This window comes from Esox lucius, chromosome 17 (assembly GCF_011004845.1).
Source record: "Esox lucius isolate fEsoLuc1 chromosome 17, fEsoLuc1.pri, whole genome shotgun sequence".
In the NCBI taxonomy this organism is placed as follows: domain Eukaryota; kingdom Metazoa; phylum Chordata; class Actinopteri; order Esociformes; family Esocidae; genus Esox; species Esox lucius.
Genome location: NC_047585.1, coordinates 33,547,242 through 33,571,057, shown reverse-complemented (window position 1 = coordinate 33,571,057; position 23,816 = coordinate 33,547,242). Strand labels below are relative to the sequence as shown.

At 42.3% G+C, this 23,816-nt stretch overlaps 1 protein-coding gene across 6 annotated transcripts; it reads left to right on the top strand.

The window, feature by feature from the left end:
- The first annotated feature begins 138 nt into the window (after positions 1 to 138).
- On the top strand, positions 139 to 23,332 carry rereb (arginine-glutamic acid dipeptide (RE) repeats b). Of its 6 annotated transcripts, none has more exons than XM_029113908.2 (17): positions 139 to 331; positions 1,593 to 1,641; positions 1,926 to 2,050; positions 10,885 to 10,984; positions 11,216 to 11,314; positions 13,842 to 13,922; positions 14,134 to 14,287; positions 14,734 to 14,814; positions 15,022 to 15,227; positions 15,607 to 15,774; positions 16,158 to 16,268; positions 17,758 to 19,019; positions 19,158 to 19,371; positions 20,508 to 21,228; positions 21,520 to 21,681; positions 21,828 to 22,026; positions 22,189 to 23,332. In XM_029113908.2, the coding sequence occupies exons 1-17, from the start codon at positions 306 to 308 to the stop codon at positions 22,220 to 22,222; spliced, it is 3,792 nt and encodes a 1,263-aa protein (XP_028969741.2). In that variant the 5' UTR covers positions 139 to 305; the 3' UTR covers positions 22,223 to 23,332. The 6 variants fall into 6 exon arrangements, with proteins under 6 accessions (XP_028969741.2, XP_028969743.2, XP_028969745.2 ...); XM_029113910.2 differs by having other exon boundaries at positions 140 to 331; positions 15,034 to 15,227; positions 16,155 to 16,268; XM_029113912.2 differs by having other exon boundaries at positions 140 to 331; positions 16,155 to 16,268; positions 20,508 to 21,222; positions 21,544 to 21,681.
- The last annotated feature ends 484 nt before the right edge of the window (positions 23,333 to 23,816 follow it).

Genomic DNA, 23,816 nt, shown 5'->3' with positions numbered 1-23,816 from the left:
AACTGTTTATTTTTGTAAATGTATTTATATGGTTGCTACACACTGGGCTTGGCTCTGTAGACACTACAGCGGCTGATCCTATTAACCGTAGCGACCAAAGCACATGCTCTGTTATAGCTACGGAGAGGAGAACTTTGAAGGCTGATCGTGGGGGCTGAGGTCATTGCACAGCTTAGTGGTAGGGGAAAAAATCGTCTCCTCGTAGCCTCCATTTTGAGTTGTATGAAATAGAGGAATAGCATAGTTTGTATCGACCACTACGCTGGCAGTGTCAACATAAAAACGACACCTAAAGAGCCTCCGACATGGACGACCTGTTCAGTCCGAGAAGGTATTCTAGTTAACTCTATATATTTATATTGTTTTCGGAGCAATCATCTTGATTGTTAGTGTATACATTGACATTTTTATGACACACTTGGAATTGCAATGGTCGCGATGGAGTTAGCTCGATCCATGTAGCTAAAGCTAGCAATCTATCGTACAGATAAAATATTTCATTATTTGCCTACATCGGTTTTGATTTAATTGCGCGGTGCATTATGAATGTATTACTGTCATATGGGCCAATTAAGCTGTCACAGATTTGTTGTGGTTTCTGACAAATTTTACTATTCGGCTCCCGGGAAAGAGTCGCTATGTAGGTTATGTCAATACTCCATTTTGCGAGACTGTATGGCCACGTAAATATACTTTTTGACGATATGAGTTAGGCTGTTGTTGCTGTTGAATCTATATTATGCGTTATTACGATCTCGATAGTTGCATGCTTCGTTGTATGCTTGTTGATATTTTGTAAAACGAAAGCAATGTGTGATTGATATGCTTGGCCAAGGGCCTGTGGACGAGTCTCGTTTATGTAATGTTTGGAGGGAACGTAATAGCTGCACTCAGATTGGCTCTCACTGATGGATGGGCGGGATTCAAGGAAAATACTGGCCAATTGAAAGGCAAGACTAACCCAGTAACATTATGACATATTGGGATTATGGATTAAAATATTGTCACTGCTCATATAGCCTATTTGGGTTTGCACTTAAATTTGTTGAATATGCATAATCTTGGTTTCAAATGCATGCATTAGCGTGTGATAAGAATCAATTTAGCAATAGACAATTAGATGGTTTGAATATGGTCTTAAACATTACAATATATTAAGATTGTCCATATGTTACAGAAAACAATGGAAGTTTTATAGCACACATTGCACAGGGTCAAACTCCAGTAAAGTGCCCCTGAATGAACAGTGTGGTAATAGGTCCTTCTCAAAAGCTAAACAGTAGGGGCTTGTGGTTAACACCAGCCTTTAAATTGCCAGATCAATTCCCCTTTATTTCTAGAGCCTGGCTTTCTTCTTCTTGGCCATTACACCTTTCAATTGATTGATACTACAACAAATTGATAATGCAATTGTGTCAACGAGACTTCAATAAAACAATTTGCTTCTAATGATGGTGAGTGTTTCACCATTTCAATGATTATCTGTTTTCTTTTTTCTTTTCACATTAACAGTTGCAAGTATAAGACAATGGACAGTTAATGTAATGTAGTGTTATATGTAACTTTCATATCCAAATTATTTTTATTTCCAGGAGCCTGAACAGCACACAAGGGGAGATCAGAGTGGGATCAAGTCATCAGGTAATGTTCTAATAGTCAGTCAGACTAATGCATTGCCAATATGAGACTTTGCCACGTAGCAGTACTGGCACACATGATCATTTCCATTGGAATATTGTTGCAAGATCTTAAAGCTACATGTACATCATGATTAACAAGGTCGCTTTTAATACCCGTCACATGTCCGTAGTCTTGTGTTTTTTAAATACATGGTTAGGTGCACATGTCACATCACAGTAATGAACTGTCTGAGACCTTGAGACTAACATGGTATTTGTCTGTCTGTATTATTTGTGTGAGTGCAGGCTAAGCTTCCCGAGCTTCAACCACGCCCTACGTTTGTTGTGCAAAACCAGACAGAGAATGAAGAGCTGGTGTGGATGCCAGGGGTCAATGATTGTGACCTCCTCATGTACCTCAGAGCTGCCAGGTTAGTGTCAACTCAGCAGCGCTCATATTAGCCAGATCCCGGATCTGTTTGTGCTTTATAGCTTGCTCTGGTGGTAGTTGGCTACACAGCACAAAATAATTTGGGACCCGGCTACACATTCTATACTGTATAGCTTGTGTTCTAAATGGTGCATTGGACTTCTTCAGAGATTTAATGAAGAGCTGAACTCAAAAAAACATCTCTGTTTAAAAGCAGCTTACAGGCGTGGACAAATGTATAGACACCCTTGGACCTTTCTTAAATAATTCACATTATCTTCTCATATTGAAATGTTGACAAAATGGTTGGTCAATAGCAGTGTTACATTCCGTGTTACATTACATACATTTTTTTTTTTTTTAAAGATACACCGTTAGGATGACAATTATTATTTGCAAAATAAGACACCTTGGAGTAAGTACTTGGTTGCAAAGCCTTTGGTCGAAATATTACTTCTGGTAAAACATTAATTGTAGTCAGTTTGCCTCACCTTTCTGCATGTTAATACGGATGGACCATGTTTTAGCAGCAGACTGATTTAATTATTTAATGTTTGAGGGGTTTCAAAGTCTAACTTGTCACAAACATTATGGCAGATGTTCTTGCAGGTATGCAAAATTCTTGTTTATGTTCAAAAATATATTAGAAAAAAGTTAGTGTAAGCCAAAAAAAAAGGCTTGATGTAGTGTCACATAATAGAATGCTACTTTTGCAGCTGGTCTCAGATTACTTGGCATGTCAGCTCTTTGTATCACTAGAAGGCTGTGAATATTTTAGCCAGCAGTGGGCTACATGTGTGTGTCTAAATTCAAAGTTTAAATGCTTCCCTGCTGGAAAAGCTATTAGTTTGTGAAGAAAAACTTGTTGCTCCACATTTCTGTCTATGCTGGATTTTTGGACTACTTATGACATTAAACACTTTAATAATCCACATTTTGAGTCAATCAATAGTGGAAAGATTTCTGCTTACTTCATTTGTATTCAGTACAAAAGAGTAAAATGGAAACATATGAGTGCTCGCATCTAAAGTAAATTGTATTTAAAACTGGCAGGCTTTTAAAGTACTGCACATTGCATGTGAACAATGTCAATATCTGGGGGACCAGTTAATGTAAACCTAGTTGATAGTTGAGCTAACCAGTTGAGGCATTTTCACACAGCATATCTAAATTATTCTCACTGACAAAACTTGAAATATATACTACCATTCAAAGGTTTGGGATCACTTACAAATGTCCTTGTTTTCCATGAAAACATATATGAAATTAGTTTGAATTTCAAATATAGCTAAATGAATAGGTAATATAGTCATTGTCAAGGTTAGAAATAATAAATTTTAATTTGAAATAATAATTTTGCCCTTCAAACTTTGCTTTTGTCAAAGAATCTTCCATTTGCAGCAAATACAGCCTTGCAGAACTTAGGGATTCTAGTTGTGAATTTGTTGAGGTAATCAGAAAAGATTTCACAACATGCTTCCTGAAGCACCTCCCACAAGTTGGATTGGCTTGATGGGCACATCTTAGTACATTGGTCAAGCTGCTCCCACAACGGCTCAATAGGGGTTGAGATCTGGAGACTGTGCTGGCCACTCCATTAAAGACAGAATACTAGCTTCTTCCCTAAATTGTTCTTGCATAGTTGTAGGAGGAAATTGGCTCCAAACAAGCGCCGTCCACAGGTTGTGGCATGGCATTGCAAATTTGAGAGATAGCCTTCCTTCTTCAAGATCCCTTTTACCCTTTACAAATCTCCCACTATACCCCCACCAAAGCACCCCCAGACCATCACATTGCCTCCACCATGCTTGACAGATGGCTTCAAGCACTCTTGTTCTTTGTGATCCGAAAAACTCCAACTTAGATTTGTTTGTCCATACCACTATTTTCCAATCTTCCTCTATCCAGTGTCTGAGTTCTTTTGCCCTTAATAATATTTTTTTATTGGCCAGTCTGAGATTTTTGAGCTTTTTCTTTGCAACTCTGCCTGCAAGGCCAGCATCCTGGAGTCGCCTTCTTTTCTGACATTGAGACTGGTGTTTTCTTTATTGCATGACATAAGTATTTGATACATCAGAAAAGCAGAACTTAATATTTGGTACAGAAACCTTTGTTTGCAATTACAGAGATCATACGTTTCTTGTTGTTCTTGACCAGGTTTGCACACACTGCAGCAGGGATTTTGGCCTCCTCCATACAGACCTTCTCCAGATCCTTCAGGTTTCGGGGCTGTCGCTGGGCAATACAGACTTTCAGCTCGCTCCAAAGATTTTCTATTGGATTCAGGTCTGGAGACTGGCTAGGCCCCTCCAGGACCTTGAGATGCTTCTTATGAGCCACTCCTTAGTTGCCCTGGCTGTGTGTTTCGGGTCATTGTCATGCTGGAAGACCCAGCCACGACCCATCTTCAATGCTTTTACTGAGGGAAGGAGGTTGTTGGCCAAGATCTTGCGATACATGGCCCCATCCATCCTCCCCTCAATACGGTGCAGTCGTCCTGTCCCCTTTGCAGAAAAGCATCCCCAAAGAATGATGTTTCCACCTCCATGCTTCACAGTTGGGATGGTGTTCTTGGGGTTGTACTCATCCTTCTTCTTCCCCCAAACACGGCGAGTGGAGTTTAGACCAAAAAGCTAAATTTTTGTCTCATCAGACCACATGACCACAAGACCACGGGCCTGGACATGCGCTGGCTTGATCAGGGGGACCTTGCGTGTGCTGCAGGATTTTAATCCATGACGGCGTAGTGTGTTACTAATGGTTTTCTTTGAGACTGTGGTCCCATATCTCTTCAGGTCATTGACCAGGTCCTGCCGTGTAGTTCTGGGCTGATCCCTCACCCTCCTCATGATCATTGATGCCCCACGAGGTGAGATCTTGCATGGAGCCCCAGACCGAGGGAGATAGACCGTCATCTTGAACTTCTTCAATTTTCTAATAATTGCCCCAGCAGTTGTTGCCTTCTCACCAAGCTGCTTGCCTTGTCTACAATTTTATCCCTGATGTCCTTACACAGCTCTCTGGTCTTGGCCATTGTGGAGAGGTTGGATTCTGTTTGATTGAGTGTGTGGACAGGTGTCTTTTATACAGGTAACAAGTTCAAACAGGTGCAGTTAATACAGGTAATGAGTGGAGAACAGGAGGGCTTCTTAAAGAAAAACGAACAGGTCTGTGAGAGCCGGAATTCTTTCTGGTTGGTAGGTGATCAAATACTTATGTCATACAATAAAATGCAAATTAATTATTTAAAAATCATACAATGTGATTTTCTGGATTTTTGTTTTAGATTCCGTCTCTCACAGTTGAAGTGTACCTATGATAATTACAGATCTTTATATGCTTTGTAAGTAGGAAAACCTGCAAAATCGGCAGTGTATCAAATACTTGTTCTCCCCACTGTAGGTGATCTGTAGGTATGTGTCCCCACACACTCATATGGTTCTAACCAAACCAGACCAAGTTTCTGATCTTTATGGAAGTTTGGACCCTCCCTATATATTCTAATCATTTGCACCCCTTTTTGGCCCTTTTATATTTTGGCAAAGGTAGGGGTGTCAAATTATTAAAATAATATATTGTGATTAATTGCATTCAGTGCATGGTTTTAAATACATGCTTTATTTTTATTGTAAACTATGGGCAATGTTCAAATTGAAATTAAATAATTGCAGGAGCTGTCTTGACCAGTGTGTGTCACCCTTAAATTTTCCCCCTCAAATTATCACAATAACTTGTAGCATCTCTTCGTAGCCCATATAAATCTAAATAGAAGGTTGCTGGTCTCTGATCCCATAGTTCTACCATCTCTTACCATTGTGCTCTTGATCAAGGTGCCAATTACAATAACTGCTATGTTAGGTTACAGTATAAAACAGATTTCAGCCCCTCTTAGCTGGAGAGCTGCTGGGTGTGCAGGCATTAGATCCAACACTGAATCACACCTAAAGATTTTAACGTATTGTCTTTTGTTGTTTAGGCAAAAATGTGGTCAGAATTGGATTCAGATGAAGGCCTGCACACAGCAGTGCATTTAAAAAAAAAAAAAATCAACGTGTTATAAGTTGCTTCTTTTTTCTTCTTCTTTAAAATGCTTTGAAGGCACATTTACAGTTTTGTTAGAAATATTTTTCCCCCTGAATTAATTTACTTCAATTAAAGGTTGAATGTTCTGCGTGACATTAAGCTAATTCACCAAAAGGTGAATTTTTTATATCCCTTTGTTTCCCATCTTTACTAGGGGTGCCAATAATTGTGGAGGGCACTCCCCTCCTACTTTTCTCTAGTTTCCTGGGGTGCAAGAGAATGTATTGCACTATGTTTTATGTCACTATACCTGGTATAATAGGGGTTAATAAGCAACTCATTGGGGGCCACTATCACGTTTACGTTTTCAAAAATCTTTTTCTCAGCTGTATTTTGTGAGGTAATGGGAATTATGTTGTTCTTAAAATAAATCACTGAGGAAAAAAGTAGGATGATCTGAGTCCATATCATTGATTAAATCACATCTGTAGAAGCGTTTTAATTTGGAAGAACACACGATCATGTAATTGCAGTTCTAGCAAAAAGTTGTATGGCAGTCTTATTAATCTGGCCTACTTTGCAGTTCTACATATTTTATGTAACTATGTATATACATATTTATAGAAATAATGACTTAATGTTTTGTGCAGGTCTGTCTTTTGGAGCCAGATGACTGTTTTTGCCGGACCGCGTTAGCGGAGCCGGCTAAGAAGAGCGAATGTCTCTTACTGAGTGAGTGACTGACTGACTGACTGACTACCCCTTGTTAAAAAGCGTAGTGGTTAGAGAAGCAGACCTGCGAACTATAGGCCCTCCTCGCTATAGGCCCTCCTCGTATCTCCTCGCAGGCGAAGCCTAAATACGCATTATTCATTTTTCCGCAGAGACAAAACCTTTATTTCAGTAAGCCTGAAATAAAACAGTTCACGGTTATAGTGCGACTGTTTTTGGTGGATTTTTGAAGTACGCATCTGTGCATGCGTTTTGGGTCAGGATAGACAAACACATTTGCTGGCTACAACATAGGCTACAGTAGTTATGTTACAGTGAGCCTTAACTAAAACTGTATATGGTTATATTGCGACTGTTTCTGGCATGGAAAAGTTAATCTTCAGTCTCGCTAGAAATTGCTGAATTCTTATGATTATTCCTAAGAAGTTAGTAGATACCAGTAAGTCTATTACTGGCTAATAAGCTGTTCAAATGGCCAGTGGCAAAAGCTAACAGTTCATAGGCGCTATTTGTGGTGGAGGTAAACTTGTTAGTTTAACTGTGTATTAATATCATTCATGAATGGCCAATTAGCTGTTAAAATGGCCAGTGGCAAAAGAGGATTTCTTCAGGATAGAGGCAATACTGACATCCTTCAAACAGAGCTCTGTGGTGTAATGGTTAGCGACACAACCTTTCACGTGGGTGACTTGGGTTCAAATCTCATGAGGGCAATAATTTATTTTGTGGTCCGCCTGAACTAGGCTTGCCTGGTTTCTTGTTTTCACTTAATTCTAAATGTATTAAAAAACCCATCATGGAGTATCCATCATTATGGGTGGGAAAATGTTTCACAAATATTAATCTCAAGGAAAAATAAATCCTACAGAAATGTTTTATTCAGTTGTGTCAGGAGAAAGAGGAGCTAAAGAACCATCATCTTTCTGTTACCTGCACCCGGTGCTTTGAGGTGAGAATTGGGTTCCTCTATAAGGTACCTCTGCAATGGCAGAGTTGAAACATAAGGGGCTATAAGAGATTTACTACTAAAAGACCAAAATATATTAAAATGTTTCATTATAACTAAAACAATAACCTCTGGTTTCAATTGAAAAGGGACTTTTATTGATAAATAGACGTTAAGTTATAAAAAAGGTGAATAAAAAATGAAATTAAGTAAGGAATGGAGCCTTCCACAATATTTTGTTGTAAAACCTGGTAGGGCTTTAGGACCATGCATGTGCCTCAGGGCAGTGGGAAAGTCTAGTTGTTTGGCTGGCTTTTGGCTTTTTAGCTCATTGAAATAGCTGCAATGAGTGAACCCCAGCGCAACTCAGTTCAGAGATGGAAGATGGGGTGTGAGGTATCTGCTGTTTGACTTCATATGAAACAAGAGTTGTAAGTCACTGTGCTAAACTAGTGCGTTCAGCTCTAATTAATTTTCTTGTTATTGTTATTTTAAAATGTAACTTAAAAAACCACACAGAGAATAATACTTATTGATTACAATCAAACCTTTCTGCATTATAAGTTTGTAGCTAAGTTTATCATAATTAAATTGCTGCGTGTTGTAGGTAGCCTCAATGAATCACTGGAGAACAATATTTCCTTTGTTTATTGCTTTAGCATAGTTAGCCTATTGTATGTTCACACTATTTGATTATCCTTACAACCTTGGCTTTAACCAGTCCACTGCTCTGTGGCCCTGAATGTCAAATTTCATGGTAATTTGATCCAAATGCTATCTGTGGTGTGTCGTATCACATAGTGATATTGTGCTTGAAAAAGGCTCACACATTTCTTTTTGCAGCTTATTAAAAATTGCAGTCAACATTGCATTTATTGGCACCCTTGTAAAAGATGTAATTATAAAAAGCAGCACAGGTAATTAGCTAGAATATTTTCAGAATCTGAGAGTTTTTTTGTACTTATCAAGGGAATGACAATTAAGTGTCAAAATGATGGGCAAGTACTTTTCTGTGTTTTCAGTACTATATGCACCCTCCACTTGCAAGGATAGCGGCACAGTGTCTTTTCCTATAAACTTTCACAAGATTGGAAAACACATTGGAATTGATCTTAGAGCCTTCCTCCATATACAATCTTTCCAGATACATGAGATTGGTCCATGTACCGTTATGGACAGCCTTCTTTAATCCAACCACATATTTTCAGGGTGATTAAATTCCGGAGGCTGAGATGGCAGTAGCGATTTTGTGGTTAACCATTTATATGTGGATTTTGCTTTGGGTATAAGATTGACCTGTGGACATTGGAAGTTTCAGGCTCCTGGCTGAGGCGACAAGTCTTTCGGCCAGAATATTGCCGGGGATCAGTTAATAATGCGGTTGACTTTAACAAGGCCCCCGGGAACAGTGGAAGCCAAGTAGCCCGTGACATCACATTTCCATTGCTGTATTTTACAGTAGATATGTGGCTTTCTGCTTTTCTGCTCACGCATTCTCATTTAGTTGCGACGACAACTACTGGCATACATGGCCAGGGACAAATGTAAACGTGTGGAGTATGCTAAACAGCATTGGCTCAGCACTGGGTTTTTCAAAACACTGGAAAATCTGTTGTCACGGATTGTTGATGTAAATTTGTTCCTTGTGAGTAGAGAGAACGTGATCTTTCAAAGCTTTGCTGCTTAATCCCTAATGATAAATGTCAACAAATACAATTGGTTCTAATTAGTTGTACGGTTGATGTCCCAATGCAGTGGCTTTAATGTGCTGTGCCACAGCACACAGGTCTACTTTAGGACCTCTCAAGTGTGCTCAATAGCATATCTTTATACAGTGTTTGAATACTGAATTATGAACTAGACCTGTAAAATTCCCATAGAATTTTGACTTTTGGGCATCACTAATAATGCATTTGAATGGCACATGTTTATGTATTAGTCCTGCTAGCCATGCCTCCAAAATTGTTGTTGTTATGCTTGATTTGCCATTTTATGGAAGCCGGGTTCTTAACAAGGCTTTGTATGTGTCATTGTATCAAGTCCAGAGCACACAAGCTGTGTTACATTCTGAACCCTTCAGAATTATTGGCACCCTTTGTAAAGATTAATTAAGTGATAATTGTAAATCAGCTATATCATATGTAAAAAAAAAATATGAACTGTTATTTAACCTACTGAGTTGTGTGCTTCACTTTTCTTTTTAATATTCATGCATTACTGTAAGTTGCTCTGGATAAGAGCATCTGCTTAAACGATTGAACTGTAAACTGTGGGAAAAATTTGATTTTGTTCATAATATTTTCTAATGCTGCCAGTAATAGTGGCACACATGTTTTTGAATAAGATAATTATTTCTTGGTGATTATTCTTTTTCTTAATAAGACTTTTCACTCATTTATTTTTTATGATGATTTTGAGGCAAGCTGATGAAGAACAATACAATTATTTCACAGATTTATTTGTTCATATTTTCATAGGGTGCCAATAATTCTGGAGGACACTGTTTGTATAATATGAGGGGCATTGATCAAGTGTTTTTTTAGGTTCATTGCCTTTGAGAATGATTAGCATAGGGAATTCTGAATATTATCTCTTAACATTGTATTAGTGTATTATAAAATGTTTTTGTTGATCATACAATTTGTAATTTCTGTATTATTTTATCTATAGTAGTTTTTGTTAATCTTCATGAAGTATTGCGAATGATTTTGGAAGTGAATTTATTACTGATTCTTCCAGTTATGTTTTGTTCTCTAATTTATTGTATCATTTGAAATCCAAGCTGCTCAAGTGCAGAGCCAAAAGATACTCAAAACATAACAAGCCCATTTCAAACCACACCCCGAAAACAATTATTGCTTCCTTCCTTTTTTAATGAGTGGGCAGAAAAGCCTGGGCAGGCCAAGTCAGTGATTCTTTTAAGTCCGTTGAGATGCGTCCAAAGGCTTGTTGCATATTTTTCTCATCAGCTTTATTCTAGATAGCCTGCAATTGTGATTATTGTAAAAGCTAATGTCATTTACAACCAAGTCTGTACGCAAACGTAGTTTACAATTGTTTATCATGTTTGTGTCATTCTGACCACACAGCCGACCCTCCATTTCATTATCTTCCCTGTTTCTTCCTGATTAAAGGAGCATGGCAGCATTTGCAGGGATGTGTGATGGAGGATCCACTGAGGATGGGTGTTTGGCAGCCTCCCGAGATGGCACCACACTGAACGCTTTGAACATGGTGAGCAGGAAATCTTTGATGCATTTAACTGGGAATAGTGCAATATGATATATAATATGTAATTTGTGTATTTAATTTTCACTTACTTAATATTTATTTTTTACATTTGTTTTTCCACATTATTCTTATATATTTAATGTCTTTAAAAAAACAATTAGATTTTTTAGATTGATGTTATGATTAAGATCTTGGACTCTTAGTAGATCTATAGTCTTCTGTCTCCCTTTACAGTTACATGCAAGCCGCTACGATGCAGCTAAAGCTCTCCAGCGCCTAGTGAAGAAACCTGTGCCCAAACTCATTGAGAAATGTTGGTCAGAGGATGATGTGGTAAGGCACTGGGAGATGATGAATGGATTGTTTTGCTTAAAGGGACAGATCACCCAAATTCCCAGTTTACATTATTACATTATATATTGGTTTTCTTCATTTGACAGAAGCCTGTTGAAAGCAATCAATGTTTGGTTTCGTTTCCATGGCCCTATTTAAAATGTTTATCATTTGTTTCATAAATCCCTTCTAAGTCTGGGTACTGATAACAGAATTGTATTGTTGTTTTCAGTATAATCCAAATATGATGGCTCTAAGTCAGCACTGGCAGCTATTGTTAGCTTACCCAAGAGTTTAACAGAGTTTAACAAATGTTTCCATAATTATTCCATAAATGATATACCGTTTTTCCTATTACTGGGTTGTGTAGTGGTACCACCTAGCTATCTTAAGAGTAATGCACAGATTGGAAGGTTGTCATATTTGATGGATAAAAATTATTATTATTACAAATATTATTGATCAGGCTATGATTCTGCGGGAAAATGAATACCAAAGAGCATTCTACAAAAGTTTGTCAAAAAGTAAAGTCTGGAAGAATGTGTGGAGTTTGTCAGAAAGCATGAGAGAGACCCAGCTGCGATGCGGGAAAAGATTTTGTGGTCAGATCTTGGACAAAGTTCAAAAGGCTATGTGAGGCGCAAAACTCATACTGCACATTCCTCAATACAGACATTTTTTACGAGTAAAAGTATGTTGGTTGCAGCATCATGCTGTGGGGATACTGCTCATCTGCAGAGGCAGGGCATGTTAAAAAACTAGAGTTTGTGAGGAAATTCACATTTTCAGGAGTACAATGATCTCAAGTCCAAGGCAACATTGTAGTGTCTCAAGAACAAAAAGTAAATGTCCAGTAAAAGTCCAAATTCAATCTGTTTGAAGATTGCGGTACACAAGTGTCATCCAACCAATCTGAATCTGAAAAGACAAAGAGAAAATGGGTCAGAATCACTCCACTGCAGATCTGGTACAGAGCCTTGGGAAAGCAGTCAGACCTCTTTACATTCTCCACATTTTGTTGTTTTACAGACTTAATATTTTATTGAGTGTATATGTACATTTTATATACATATATTTTTTTTAATCTAAACGCAATGACCAATAATTATGAAGTGAAAATACATTTTTAGAAATGTGTTTCAGTTCATTGGAAATGAATTATGTCAATATCTCATGTACAGGTAGTATTTACATCCTTTGCCATGACACTCCAAATTGAGCTCTCATACATCCTGTGTCCTTTGATCTTCCTTGAGTTGTTTCTTGAACTTGATTGAAGTCCATATGTGGGAAATTCAATTGGACAATATTTAGTAAGGCACACAACTCTGTATATAAGGACCCACACTTCATAGTGCATATCAGAGCAAAAACCATGCCATAAAATCCAAGAAACTCTCTGTAGACCTCCAAAAGGAAATTGTGCCAAAAGCATAGATCTGGGGAAGGTTTTAAAAAATCCCTGTCAGGCCAAACTAAATAAGGAAGGGCCTTGGTTAAGAAGGTGAAAAAGAACCCCGCGACCTCTAACAGAGCTTCACATTTTTTCTGCAGGGATGGTTTAACTTGCCAGAAGGACAACCATCTCTGCAGCACTCCATCAATCAGACCTTTATAGTAGAGTGTCTAGACAGAAACCACGCCTGAGTAAAAGGTTAATAACATGCATTCTGAAGGACTTTGAGATTCTCTAGTCTGATGAGATCCAAAACTAACTGTAACCCGGAGTGCCAAGTGCTATGTCCAGCGACAACAAGGTACAGCTCATTACCTGGTTAATGCCACCCCTACTGTGAAGTGTGGTATACATTTATGAGTTTAGATAATTGTTATAACGGACTTGTACTGATATTTAAGTGCTCAAATTTCAAGACAGAATATTACTCTATGGGGCCCTGAGTGGTGCCTGCTTCTCTATGGGGCCCTGAATGGTGCCTGCTTCTCTATGGGGCCCTGAATGGTGCCTGCTTCTCTATGGGGCCCTGAATGGTGCCTGCTTCTCTATGGGGCCCTAAGTGGTGCCTGCTTCTCTATGGGGCCCTGAATGGTGCTTGCTTCTCTATTGAGCCCTGAATGGTGCCTGCTTCTCTATGGGGCCCTGAATGGTGCCTGCTTCTCTATGGGGCCCTAAGTGGTGCCTGCTTCTCTATTGAGCCCTGAATGGTGCCTGCTTCTCTATGGGGCCCTAAGTGGTGCCTGCTTCTCTATGGGGCCCTGAATGGTGCTTGCTTCTCTATTGAGCCCTGAATGGTGCCTGCTTCTCTATGGGGCCCTGAATGGTGCCTGCTTCTCTATGGGGCCCTTAGTGGTGCCTGCTTCTCTATTGAGCCCTGAATGGTGCCTGCTTCTCTATGGGGCCCTGAATGGTGCCTGCTTCTCTATGAGCCACATGCATCGTTACGAGACCAGGGTTTGAATGCTGCTTGTGGATTATTCCAGGGGTTTATGGGGGACATGGTACTACATTGCACAACACTATGTTGACTGTGTCGTTTTGTTTCCCCAACAATCTATTCTCAATCCACAGAAGCGGTTCATCAAAGGTTTAAGGCAGTATGGGAAGAATTTCTTCAGGATTCGCAAAGAGCTGCTGCCCAACAAGAAAACGGTAAAGGAAAGCGCCGGTTGTAATACCCGTGGCTATTTCACTCTCTCCCATGTCCGCCAAGACATAATCCCATTAGACATAATTATGCAATCAACAAATCGGTTTGCAGTGAAGTCTGCTGTTCCTTTTATTCAGTGTATTTGCTAACACTCTACAGTATTGGGAATTGACTTGGAATCTTTTTAAATCACGTGTGTTTGGTCGTTGGCAGGGTGAGTTGATCACATTCTATTACCACTGGAAGAAGACGCCCGAGGCGGCAGGCACCCGTCCCTACCGGCAGCACCGCAGGCAGCCATCCTCCCGCAAGGCCAAGACTCGAGCCACCGCTGCCACTGTGAACACCCCATCCAGGTCCCAGTCCAGTGAGTGCCAGTGTTTTTCAGAGTCAGTCCCGTTCAGGGCCTAATCCTCCATGCGTTTTGAGGCAGAGCTCGGCTTTAATGTATGTAGAAACAGGCTCTAGTTTTACTAGTAAGTCTCAGAATCCGTAGAAACATCTAAATTGTCATATTATGCTAATTATTTTCCAAGAGCAATTCTATTTCTGTTGAAATCAATTATTGTAGCATTAAACCAACCCATCTTGGCATTAAAAAAATACTTTCAGTTAGTTTTTGTGTACAAAGTGCTAAAGTTCATAACTGCTCCAGGAAAATCAATGATTTTAGTCTGCAGATATCACATAAAGTCTCAGTAGAAACATGGCGGTGCTGACTACTCCAGCAATTGAAGGTGAACATGGACAGTTTTTATCTGAAGGAATAGCAGCAGGTATTATCTGTAATCTGATACTTTCTGTCACCTGCAGTGGATGTGAGTTCGCCCAGCGAGGATGACCTGGACAGTGAGGACAGTGAGCAGGGCACCTGTGGACACTGTGCCACAACCAGTGAGTACATTATAACACAGGAAAACGCCTTGAATCGCCCTGTTTTCAGGGTCTCAGCTTGATGTCAACATTCTAACCATCCAATAAAGACATTATATACTACCTCAAAATAAAACATTATTTCAGTTGATGCTTTTGTCTAAACACACACACACACACACACAAAACATTTCCTCCAGAAATGGATGAATCAAGTAAGGATTGTAGCTTTAATTTCAGCCTCTAAGGACTGGCAGCATGGAGGCCGGGATAACATCCTTCTGTGTACCAACTGCCGTACCTACTACAGTAAACATGGCCGTCTGCCTCCCGGCCCCAAGCCAGCTGACCCGCCCTTCATGTTCAAACCTGTCAAAGAGGAAGAGGAGGGCAACGGAAAGCACGGCATGAGGACACGTCGTAGCAGAGCACCGGTGAGTCAAGGAACCTCCTATCTGGGTACAGGCTTCCTCACTGCCACCCTCTCAGTCACCACCACCCATACTCTGTCCTTCTCACCCTCTCAGTCACCACCACCCCGTACTCTGTCCTTCTCACACAGTCAGTCACCACCACCCCATACTCTGTCCTTCTCACCCTCTCAGTCACCACCACCCCGTACTCTGTCCTTCTCACCCAGTCAGTACCACCCGTACTCTGTCCTTCTCACACAGTCAGTCACCACCACCCCATACTCTGTCCTTCTCACCCTCTCTGTCACTCAGCCACTTCCACCCTCATCATTATTTTATATATTTGGTGTTATAGTCTTTCTCTGTTTAACTACTCACTGGATGTTGTATCTCACTCTAGTTGTCGTCACTAAGAAGTGGCCACAAGAGGCTGACAGGCTCTCCAACCAGTGAGGACCAACACTCCAGTAGCCATCCGTCTCCCGTCCCCAGTGGAGCTAGCTCCACCTCCAACACATCCAGAACCTCCTGCTCAGACAAGACTGACTCCATAAAGAAGCCTGGCAAGGTACACACACATACAAAAATACAATCATATTATTTTTAAGTTAGGGATGTACAATTCCATTGAAAAGTCTTTGCCCCCTTTTTAAAACAAAAAAGTATACGTTTTGACACTAAATTTGGTCAGATAATCAACCAAAACTTGACAGGTTTTCATAAGGAATAACGACCAAACCATTGACCAGTCGACTAATTGGGGTCAACGTTGATGACACGTTATGATACATCTCTGAATAAATCTACACCTCATTTCCTAGCACACAATCATTACACAATCTAGTTCTGTATCTGCTATTCAGACCAGGGCTTGATCTTTATCCGAAACTTAAGTGTGTAGTGCATAAATCTATTGAAAAGGTAAATTGTAATTCCTTCATCAAACAGAAGATAAAGGAAGAGGCGCCCCTACCAAAGAGTACCAAACGTTCCAGGGAGAGTGCAGCCCAGGACCGAGAGGAGCCTGAGAGAACACCAACTAAAAGGACCAAGACACAGCAGGTGAGACAGAGACTAACCCTACGTGCACACTGCCCGCTAATTGTCTCGCAAACCGGGGTGCCATTCCAAACCGCATGGGGTGCCAAATCAAACCTTTTTCCATGCAACCATTTTTTTAACTATATCTCTGTATGAGGCGCATCATAAATAATGGGGAAATTGGACACAGCAATAATACTTTCTAGTCCATTTTTTGAGCTAGTGAGCACGTTTGAAGCTAGCGAGTAGAAAAGAGAAGGGACTTCAAGATGCAGAGAACATCTACCCTGCTATTGGTAGTCTCCGAACTCCGTCACTCGCTGGAAATTAGCATGAAGTTATTTCTCAACTGTCGTTGCCGCTGTGTGATTTTATCTCCGAGCCTAAATCCGCCCACTGTTGCCGTGAATCGCTGGTTATTGTTGGAATTGAATGGGAGCGTGCCTCTTTGTAGCGCTAGCGAGTGGGCAGTGTGCGTTAGAGCTGCACTATATATCGTTTCAGCCTCGACATTGCGATGTACGCATCCGCAATAGTCACATAGCAGAACGTGCGATTTAGTAAGGTAAACATATATCAGTCTACAATATATATATTTTTCATATGGAAAACGAGCATTACATCTGTCTGATATAATGAAATTTTCGTCGATTCATGGGCTATTGGATATACAGTTAATTATAATAATAATAATTATTTTAAACACGGAGTTCGTTGCTGCATGTGGTTGACATGCAGGCTCTGCTTGCGCGTGACGAAATGATGAGCGAGGAACAGGGAAAAAAGACCAAAATTGAGAATTTGGTTGCAAAAATAAATGCATGCTTCTATTATATGGAAATATTTCGGCTACAAACAGGATTATGTTGACCAGAAACTGGTGCTTGGTCGAGAGTGCCTTGCAATTGTTGCCACAACATGAGGCAACACGACCAATTTGTTTGATCATTTTAGGCGTCACCACAAATCTTCGTATGACCAGTGCAAAGCATCTCAATGCCGTCCAAAGCAAAAACACCATACTAGAAAGGTTCCAAACGTCAGAGAAATATCACAGATTCAATACAATTTCACGTGGAGACATGGTACCAATAAACACAGTTACCAAAGAGTGATTTTAAAAACATGATCCGTTTGCTTGACAAGCGGTATGTAATGCCATCACGCAACTATTTTTCTCAAGTTGCCATCCTTAGCTGTAGAGGATGGGGCTGGGGAAGAATGAAGCTCTTTCTGAAGACATCCTCTGTTTTTTCATATCTCAATATATATCGCAGAAAAACAAAATATCGCAATGTCAGTTATTTCCAATATCGTGCAACCCCAGTGTGCACGCAGGGTAAGACAACAGAGAAGCAATGACAGCCAAAAGGGGACTGTCAGCCGAAGAAGCAACACTGGTGAAATCCGTCTTTACGCCAATTCGTAGGGTAATGCCTCTTTTACTGTAACATTGACACAGTAAGAGCCTCCACTCAGTAACTTCTGTTTTTCCGCCTTCACCTTCCAGGGGGAGCAGGCTGATTGCCGGTCGGAGGGTGACGGGGAGGCCGAAGCCGAGGGGGGTGAGGTGGAAGAGGAGAGCTGCTCGGACAGCCGCAGTGCCCAGGACGACGGCAGCAGCGACACCAAAGACATCGACCAGGACAACCGCTCGTCCTCCCCCAGCATCCCCAGCCCTCACCGGGGCAACGAGGGCAACGAGAGCGACTCGGACTCCTCCGCCCCCCAGCACCAGGGGGCCCGCCAGGCGGTGGCCGAGGCCGTCTGCGCCTCCGCTGCTGCCCTGGCTGAGGCACCGAGCTCACAGACTGTTGCTCCCCCACAGCCTGTGGCCCCCACCCCGTCCCTGCCCCGCCCGGGTTCCTCCGCAGAGCCCGGCCCGGCCCAGGCACCCCCCTCCCCAGAGCCCGTCCGTCCGTCAGCTGCCTCGGCTCATGCCGGTCAGTCAGCTGGCTATCCGGCAGGTCCCCAGCACGGCCGACCCCAACCACCCCCCCCTCACCCTCTGTGTGGCTCTTCGCCCCTGCCTCCACCTCTGGGACAGGCCATTCATCTTCCGTCTCCTGCATTCCAGGGCCCTCTTCCTTCCCCGGGGTCTCTTGCTCCGACCCAGCCCCTCCTCCACCACGGTGTTCCGGCCCAAGGCCCCCACCCGCCTCGACCCCCTCCCCACTTCTCCAGGGACCCCCCCTTCCCCCAGGCCCTGCCCCTCACCCCTGGGCCTCAAATCAAACCACCTCCGACCACGCCCATTCCTCCGTCGCACAAACAGCCACCCCACCACCCTTCTTCCCTGGCTCCCCCTTTCCCACAGATGCCGTCCAACCTGCCCCCTCCGCCGGCCCTGAAGCCCCTCAACTCCCTGCCCAACCAGCACCCTCCTGGAGCCCCACCCCCACCCCTCCAGCTCATGCCCCAGTCTCTGCCTGTGCAGCAGGGCCTCCCGCCCCAGCCTCCTGTACTAACTCAGCTGCAGAACCTCCCGGGGAGAGGCGGCCACCCACACTCTACCCTGCCCCCCTCTTCTGTCCCCTCTTCCTCCTCTCCCTCCACCATGGGTCCAGTCCCTGGACTCCAGCCCTCCTTCCCCTCCCTGCCCCTGCGCCCCACGCCTGGAAACCCCATTGGAATGGCAGGGACACACGTACAGATTAAAGAGGAGCCATTGGATGAGTGCGAGGAGCCTGAGAGCCCACCCCCTCCACCCAGGAGTCCATCGCCAGAGCCGTCTGTTGTCCATATTGCCAGCCATGCCAGCCAATCAGCACGGTATATACACCATGACATCACACCAGACAGTCTTGGAGAATGGACCTCCTTCAATTAAATGTGAACATGTTGTTGAATGCTCCCTGACAGAATGGAGTGCTAAATTTGCTGTTGTTTTGTTGGCATTATCAATTTCAGGTTTATCAAACACTGGGAACGGGGCTACAACTCCTGCTCCAGAACAGACCTGTTCTTTACACCCCTGGCCTCGTCCAAGCTGGCCAAGAAAAGAGAGGAGGCTGTAGAAAGGTCCAAGAGGGAGGCTGAGCACAGCGCCCGAGAAAGGGAGAGGGAGAAGGACAGGGAGAGAGAGAGGGAAAGGGAACGAGAGAGGCAGGAGGAGAAAAATGCTGTGAGTAATTCACTGTTGTGCTTTTACCTCAATTCATTTAGTTTACCTCAATTCAAGTAGATCAGTGTTCAACAACTACTACTACATCAGTGTTCAACAATATTACCCATTACTACATCAGTGTTCAACAATATTACCTACTACTACATCAGTGTTCAACAATATTACCTACTACTACATCAGTGTTCAACAATATTACCCATTACTACATCAGTGTTCAACAATATTACCTACTACTACATCAGTGTTCAACAATATTACCTACTATTACATCAGTGTTTAACAATATTACCTACTACTACATCAGTGTTCAGTAATATTACCTACTACTACATCAGTGTTCAACAATATTACCTACTATTACATCAGTGTTTAACAATATTACCTACTACTACATCAGTGTTCAGTAATATTACCTACTACTACATCAGTGTTCAACAATGATATTATTACCTACTACTACATCAGTGTTCAACAAGGATATTATTACCTACTACTACATCAGTGTTCAACAATGATATTATTACCTACTACTACATCAGTGTTCAACAGTGATATTATTACCTACTAGTACATCAGTGTTCAACAGTGATATTATTACCTACTACTACATCAGTGTTCAACAGTGATATTATTACCTACTAGTACATCAGTGTTCAACAGTGATATTATTACCTACTACTACATCAGTGTTCAACAGTGATATTATTACCTACTAGTACATCAGTGTTCAACAATTATATTATTACCTACTATTACATCAGTGTTCAACAATGATATTATTACCTACTACTACATCAGTGTTCAACAATATTACCTACTACTACATCAGTGTTCAACAATCATATTATTACCTACTAGTACATCAGTGTTCATCAGTGATATTATTAAAAACGAACTAGTACATCAGTGTTATCAGTTTGTGTGTTGTGGATGCCTGTGAGGCTCTGTTTTGTATTTATGTATTTATTCAGAGAAAACACATTAAGAACAGGGTTCTCATTTTACAAGAGAGAGTACAACTAAAAAGGAAGATGATAGCAAAGCAAATCACAATCAGTTACATTCAAATGTTTAACTTGACATTGTGTGTTCTGAAGTGTGAACCATCTAAACGGGCCTGTTCCCTCTTCTAGAGAGCGTCGAGCTCGTCCCACGACAGCCGTATGAGTGACGTCCAGATGTCCGGCCCGGTCCACATGCGCTCTTCCTTTGAGCAGCCCCCCGCCAGCGTGGCCGCGGTGCCCCCTTACATCGGGCCCGACACGCCGGCGCTGCGCACCCTCAGCGAGTACGCCCGACCCCACGTCATGTCGCCCACCAACCGCAACCACCCCTTCTTCGTGTCGCTGTCCCCCGGGGACCCCCTGCTGGCCTACCACATGCCTGGCCTGTACGCGGCCGAGCCCAGCCTCCGAGAGAGGGAGCTCCGTAACCTCCGGGAGAGGGAGCTCCGTGAGAGGATGAAGCCCGGCTTCGAGGTCAAGCCGCCGGAGATGGACGCTATGCATCCGTCGGCCAATCCCATGGAGCACTTCGCGCGGCACGGAGCCCTGGCCCTGCCCCACATCGCCGGGCCGCCCCACCACCCCTTCGGCCACTTCCACCCGGCCATGCAGAACCACCTGGAGCGGGAAAGGCAAGCGATGGCGCTGGCCGGACCCCAGATGCGCCCGGAGCTGAGTTACGCCGAGCGCCTGACCGCCGAGAGGCTCCACGCCGAGAGGATGGCGTCTGTGGCTAACGACCCGGCGGCCAGGCTGCAGATGCTCAACGTCACTCCACACCACCACCAGCACTCCCACATCCACTCACACCTCCACCTGCACCAGCAGGACCCACTGAATCAAGGTGAGGGTAAGGACACTTCTATCCAACTTATAAGCCCTGTGCGTTTGACGTGACGTGTGTACTGCATAGCTAGGCTAGTCTGAAGGCAGCTGTAACGAACAAGCTCTGCCACAAGCTATACATGTATTTGAATATGCTGTACGTGTTATGTGTGCAGTATGTTCTTATTGACTGCGTTGCTGTCCGCCTACCAGTGTAGTCATCGGTTTGTACGTACTGTACACTGTTTGGCCCATGTTAACTGTTGTGTATGTTTCTGTGTTAATTGATCTGTCGTTTGTTCCCCTGCCTCATTAGATGATGTGTGTTACTGTTACCCAGGTAATGGCCCCCACCCCCTGGACCCCCTGGCTCCGGGGCCCCGAATGGCCCGCTTCCCCTTCCCCGGGGGCCCCATACCCAACCCTCTGCTCAACGACCTGCCCCACGACCACGACATGATGCGGCACCCGCTGTTCGGTGAGAGACACCACCCGTCACCCAGAGCACCAGCCGCTGCATGGCAAAACGCACACGTTCAGTTCAGTGTATCCCGACGGCATGCGCGTGTCTAATCACTGGGCTCACTCTGTTGGTTCTGTGCCCTTTGATCCCAACCCCAACAGCCTACGCTGCTGTAGCAGGGGCGGGGTACCCCCGCGAGCTCCAGGGTCCCATCCCCCAGATGTCCGCAGCCCACCAGCTCCAGGCCATGCATGCTCAGTCCGCCGAGCTGCAAAGGCTGGCAATGGAGCAGCAGTGGCTGCATGGACACCACCACCTACAACACGGTGGGGCTCTGCCCGGGCAGGAGGATTACTACAGGTGAGGTGATTACGAGCCCCGAAGAGACAGCCGCTCACCCGAGTACATTCATTTAGACATTTATTGACACACCCTGATTTTTTTTTTTTTTTTTGGACAAGGTTGGATGTTGATTACTGATGAACGACCTGCACTGATGTTGTTATTCATTTGCCTCCACAGTCGTCTGAAGAAAGAAGGTGATAAGCCATCGTGAGAAACCTTGAAAATACATCAAGAGATTGTAATGCTGTGTACTTTTGACATACATTATGTGAGAACTAATGTTAGTGTCCCCTTTTTCTATTAATCTAAATGTAATTCAGAATTAAGAATCTTTGTGGATCCGTATGCTTGTTTCTTGCTAAGCACTTAAAGGAATAGCTTACCCCCAAATCCTCAGAGTTTGTGAGACTTTTTCATAGCTAAGTAATGGTCTTATAAAAATATTACAGCTGAGCAGAGTTTATTGTCCGTGACATTTGTTTTTCTAAATGCTTTAAATGTTTTCACCTGATATGGATTTTGTAGCTTTTTGATTTCCCCTAACTCAATACAACGTATATTGTGCGTGATCTACACGATAGATAGGGTGGAATAAGGTTCTTCTGTGGAGTTATGAATATGTCTTTCACAAACTTTGATTTGGGAGGTGAACTATCCTTTTAATTTCTAAACAATCTGACTGATCTTGTACAAAACTACATTTCATATTAGATGTTTGGATGATTGACTGTAATAACCTTGCATGACTGTTTCCCGTTTGATTTTCATAAGAACTTAGAGTAGCGAGTTACATTGTTTATTTGTGTTTAGGCAACAAAAAAAGCATAGTAGATTAATTTTATTCTATAACTGCTAAATATTTGTCTAAACCCTAAAGTTTTATATATTTCAAGATATGTTTTCACAATTTAACCTAAGCTCTGACACATACAGTACATTTTTGAGATTGTAAATAATATATGTTCAATATTCTATATTATTAACTATGATTATTATTCATATTAGGTGTGAGCTGGCACAATAAAGTTAAATTATTTAGCTATATACACTCACAATATATAGCATTATAAAGAAAAGGGAGTTAACACAGAAAATTCGACCTTGGAGATTCACTATTGTCACCCCAGACAGAAAACGGTGTTAAGAACAGTGGATCCAGTTAGTAATATAGTTTTGGTTTGACGAAGCAGACAAACATTTAAACCTTGGCATCCTTACCATGGACAAACCCTGTTTGAGTATTTATGGGCAATAATAATAATATGGAAAAACAAAATGTATGCATTGCATATTTATTTGAATAAATCATTCTGCAATAACATGCCATTTGTTGATGAAACTGTTTCCTGTGTATGTACGGTGGTGGTATATGATGAGATGGTCCTTATAAGGCATTTGTTATGGTAGCTGCATTTTGACAAATGAGAGGTAATCTGAAAGTGCAACTTCTCCTTAATCAAAAAATGCATTATAAAAACAACTAAACCTAGAGGAAGGTATGTAATATAATGGAGCTATGTTTTATCGAATAAAATCAATCTTTGAAAATTAACTGCCACCAATAACAAAAACATTAGGTGATTCTAACGAACAATATATCCTGGCCTGGGCAACGTTGATTTAGTTGTGTTTGAGTCGATCAGATAGCATGAGAACACAGCATAACTGTGTACAGGTGGAGCTTTCAAATGACCAATTTTCTCTCAACTCAAAATGTGTGCAACAGCCCCACCAAAGTACATTGAGTTACATAACAAGGAACACAAAATAGATTTTTGTGTTCCTTGTCAAAAAATGGCTCTTGG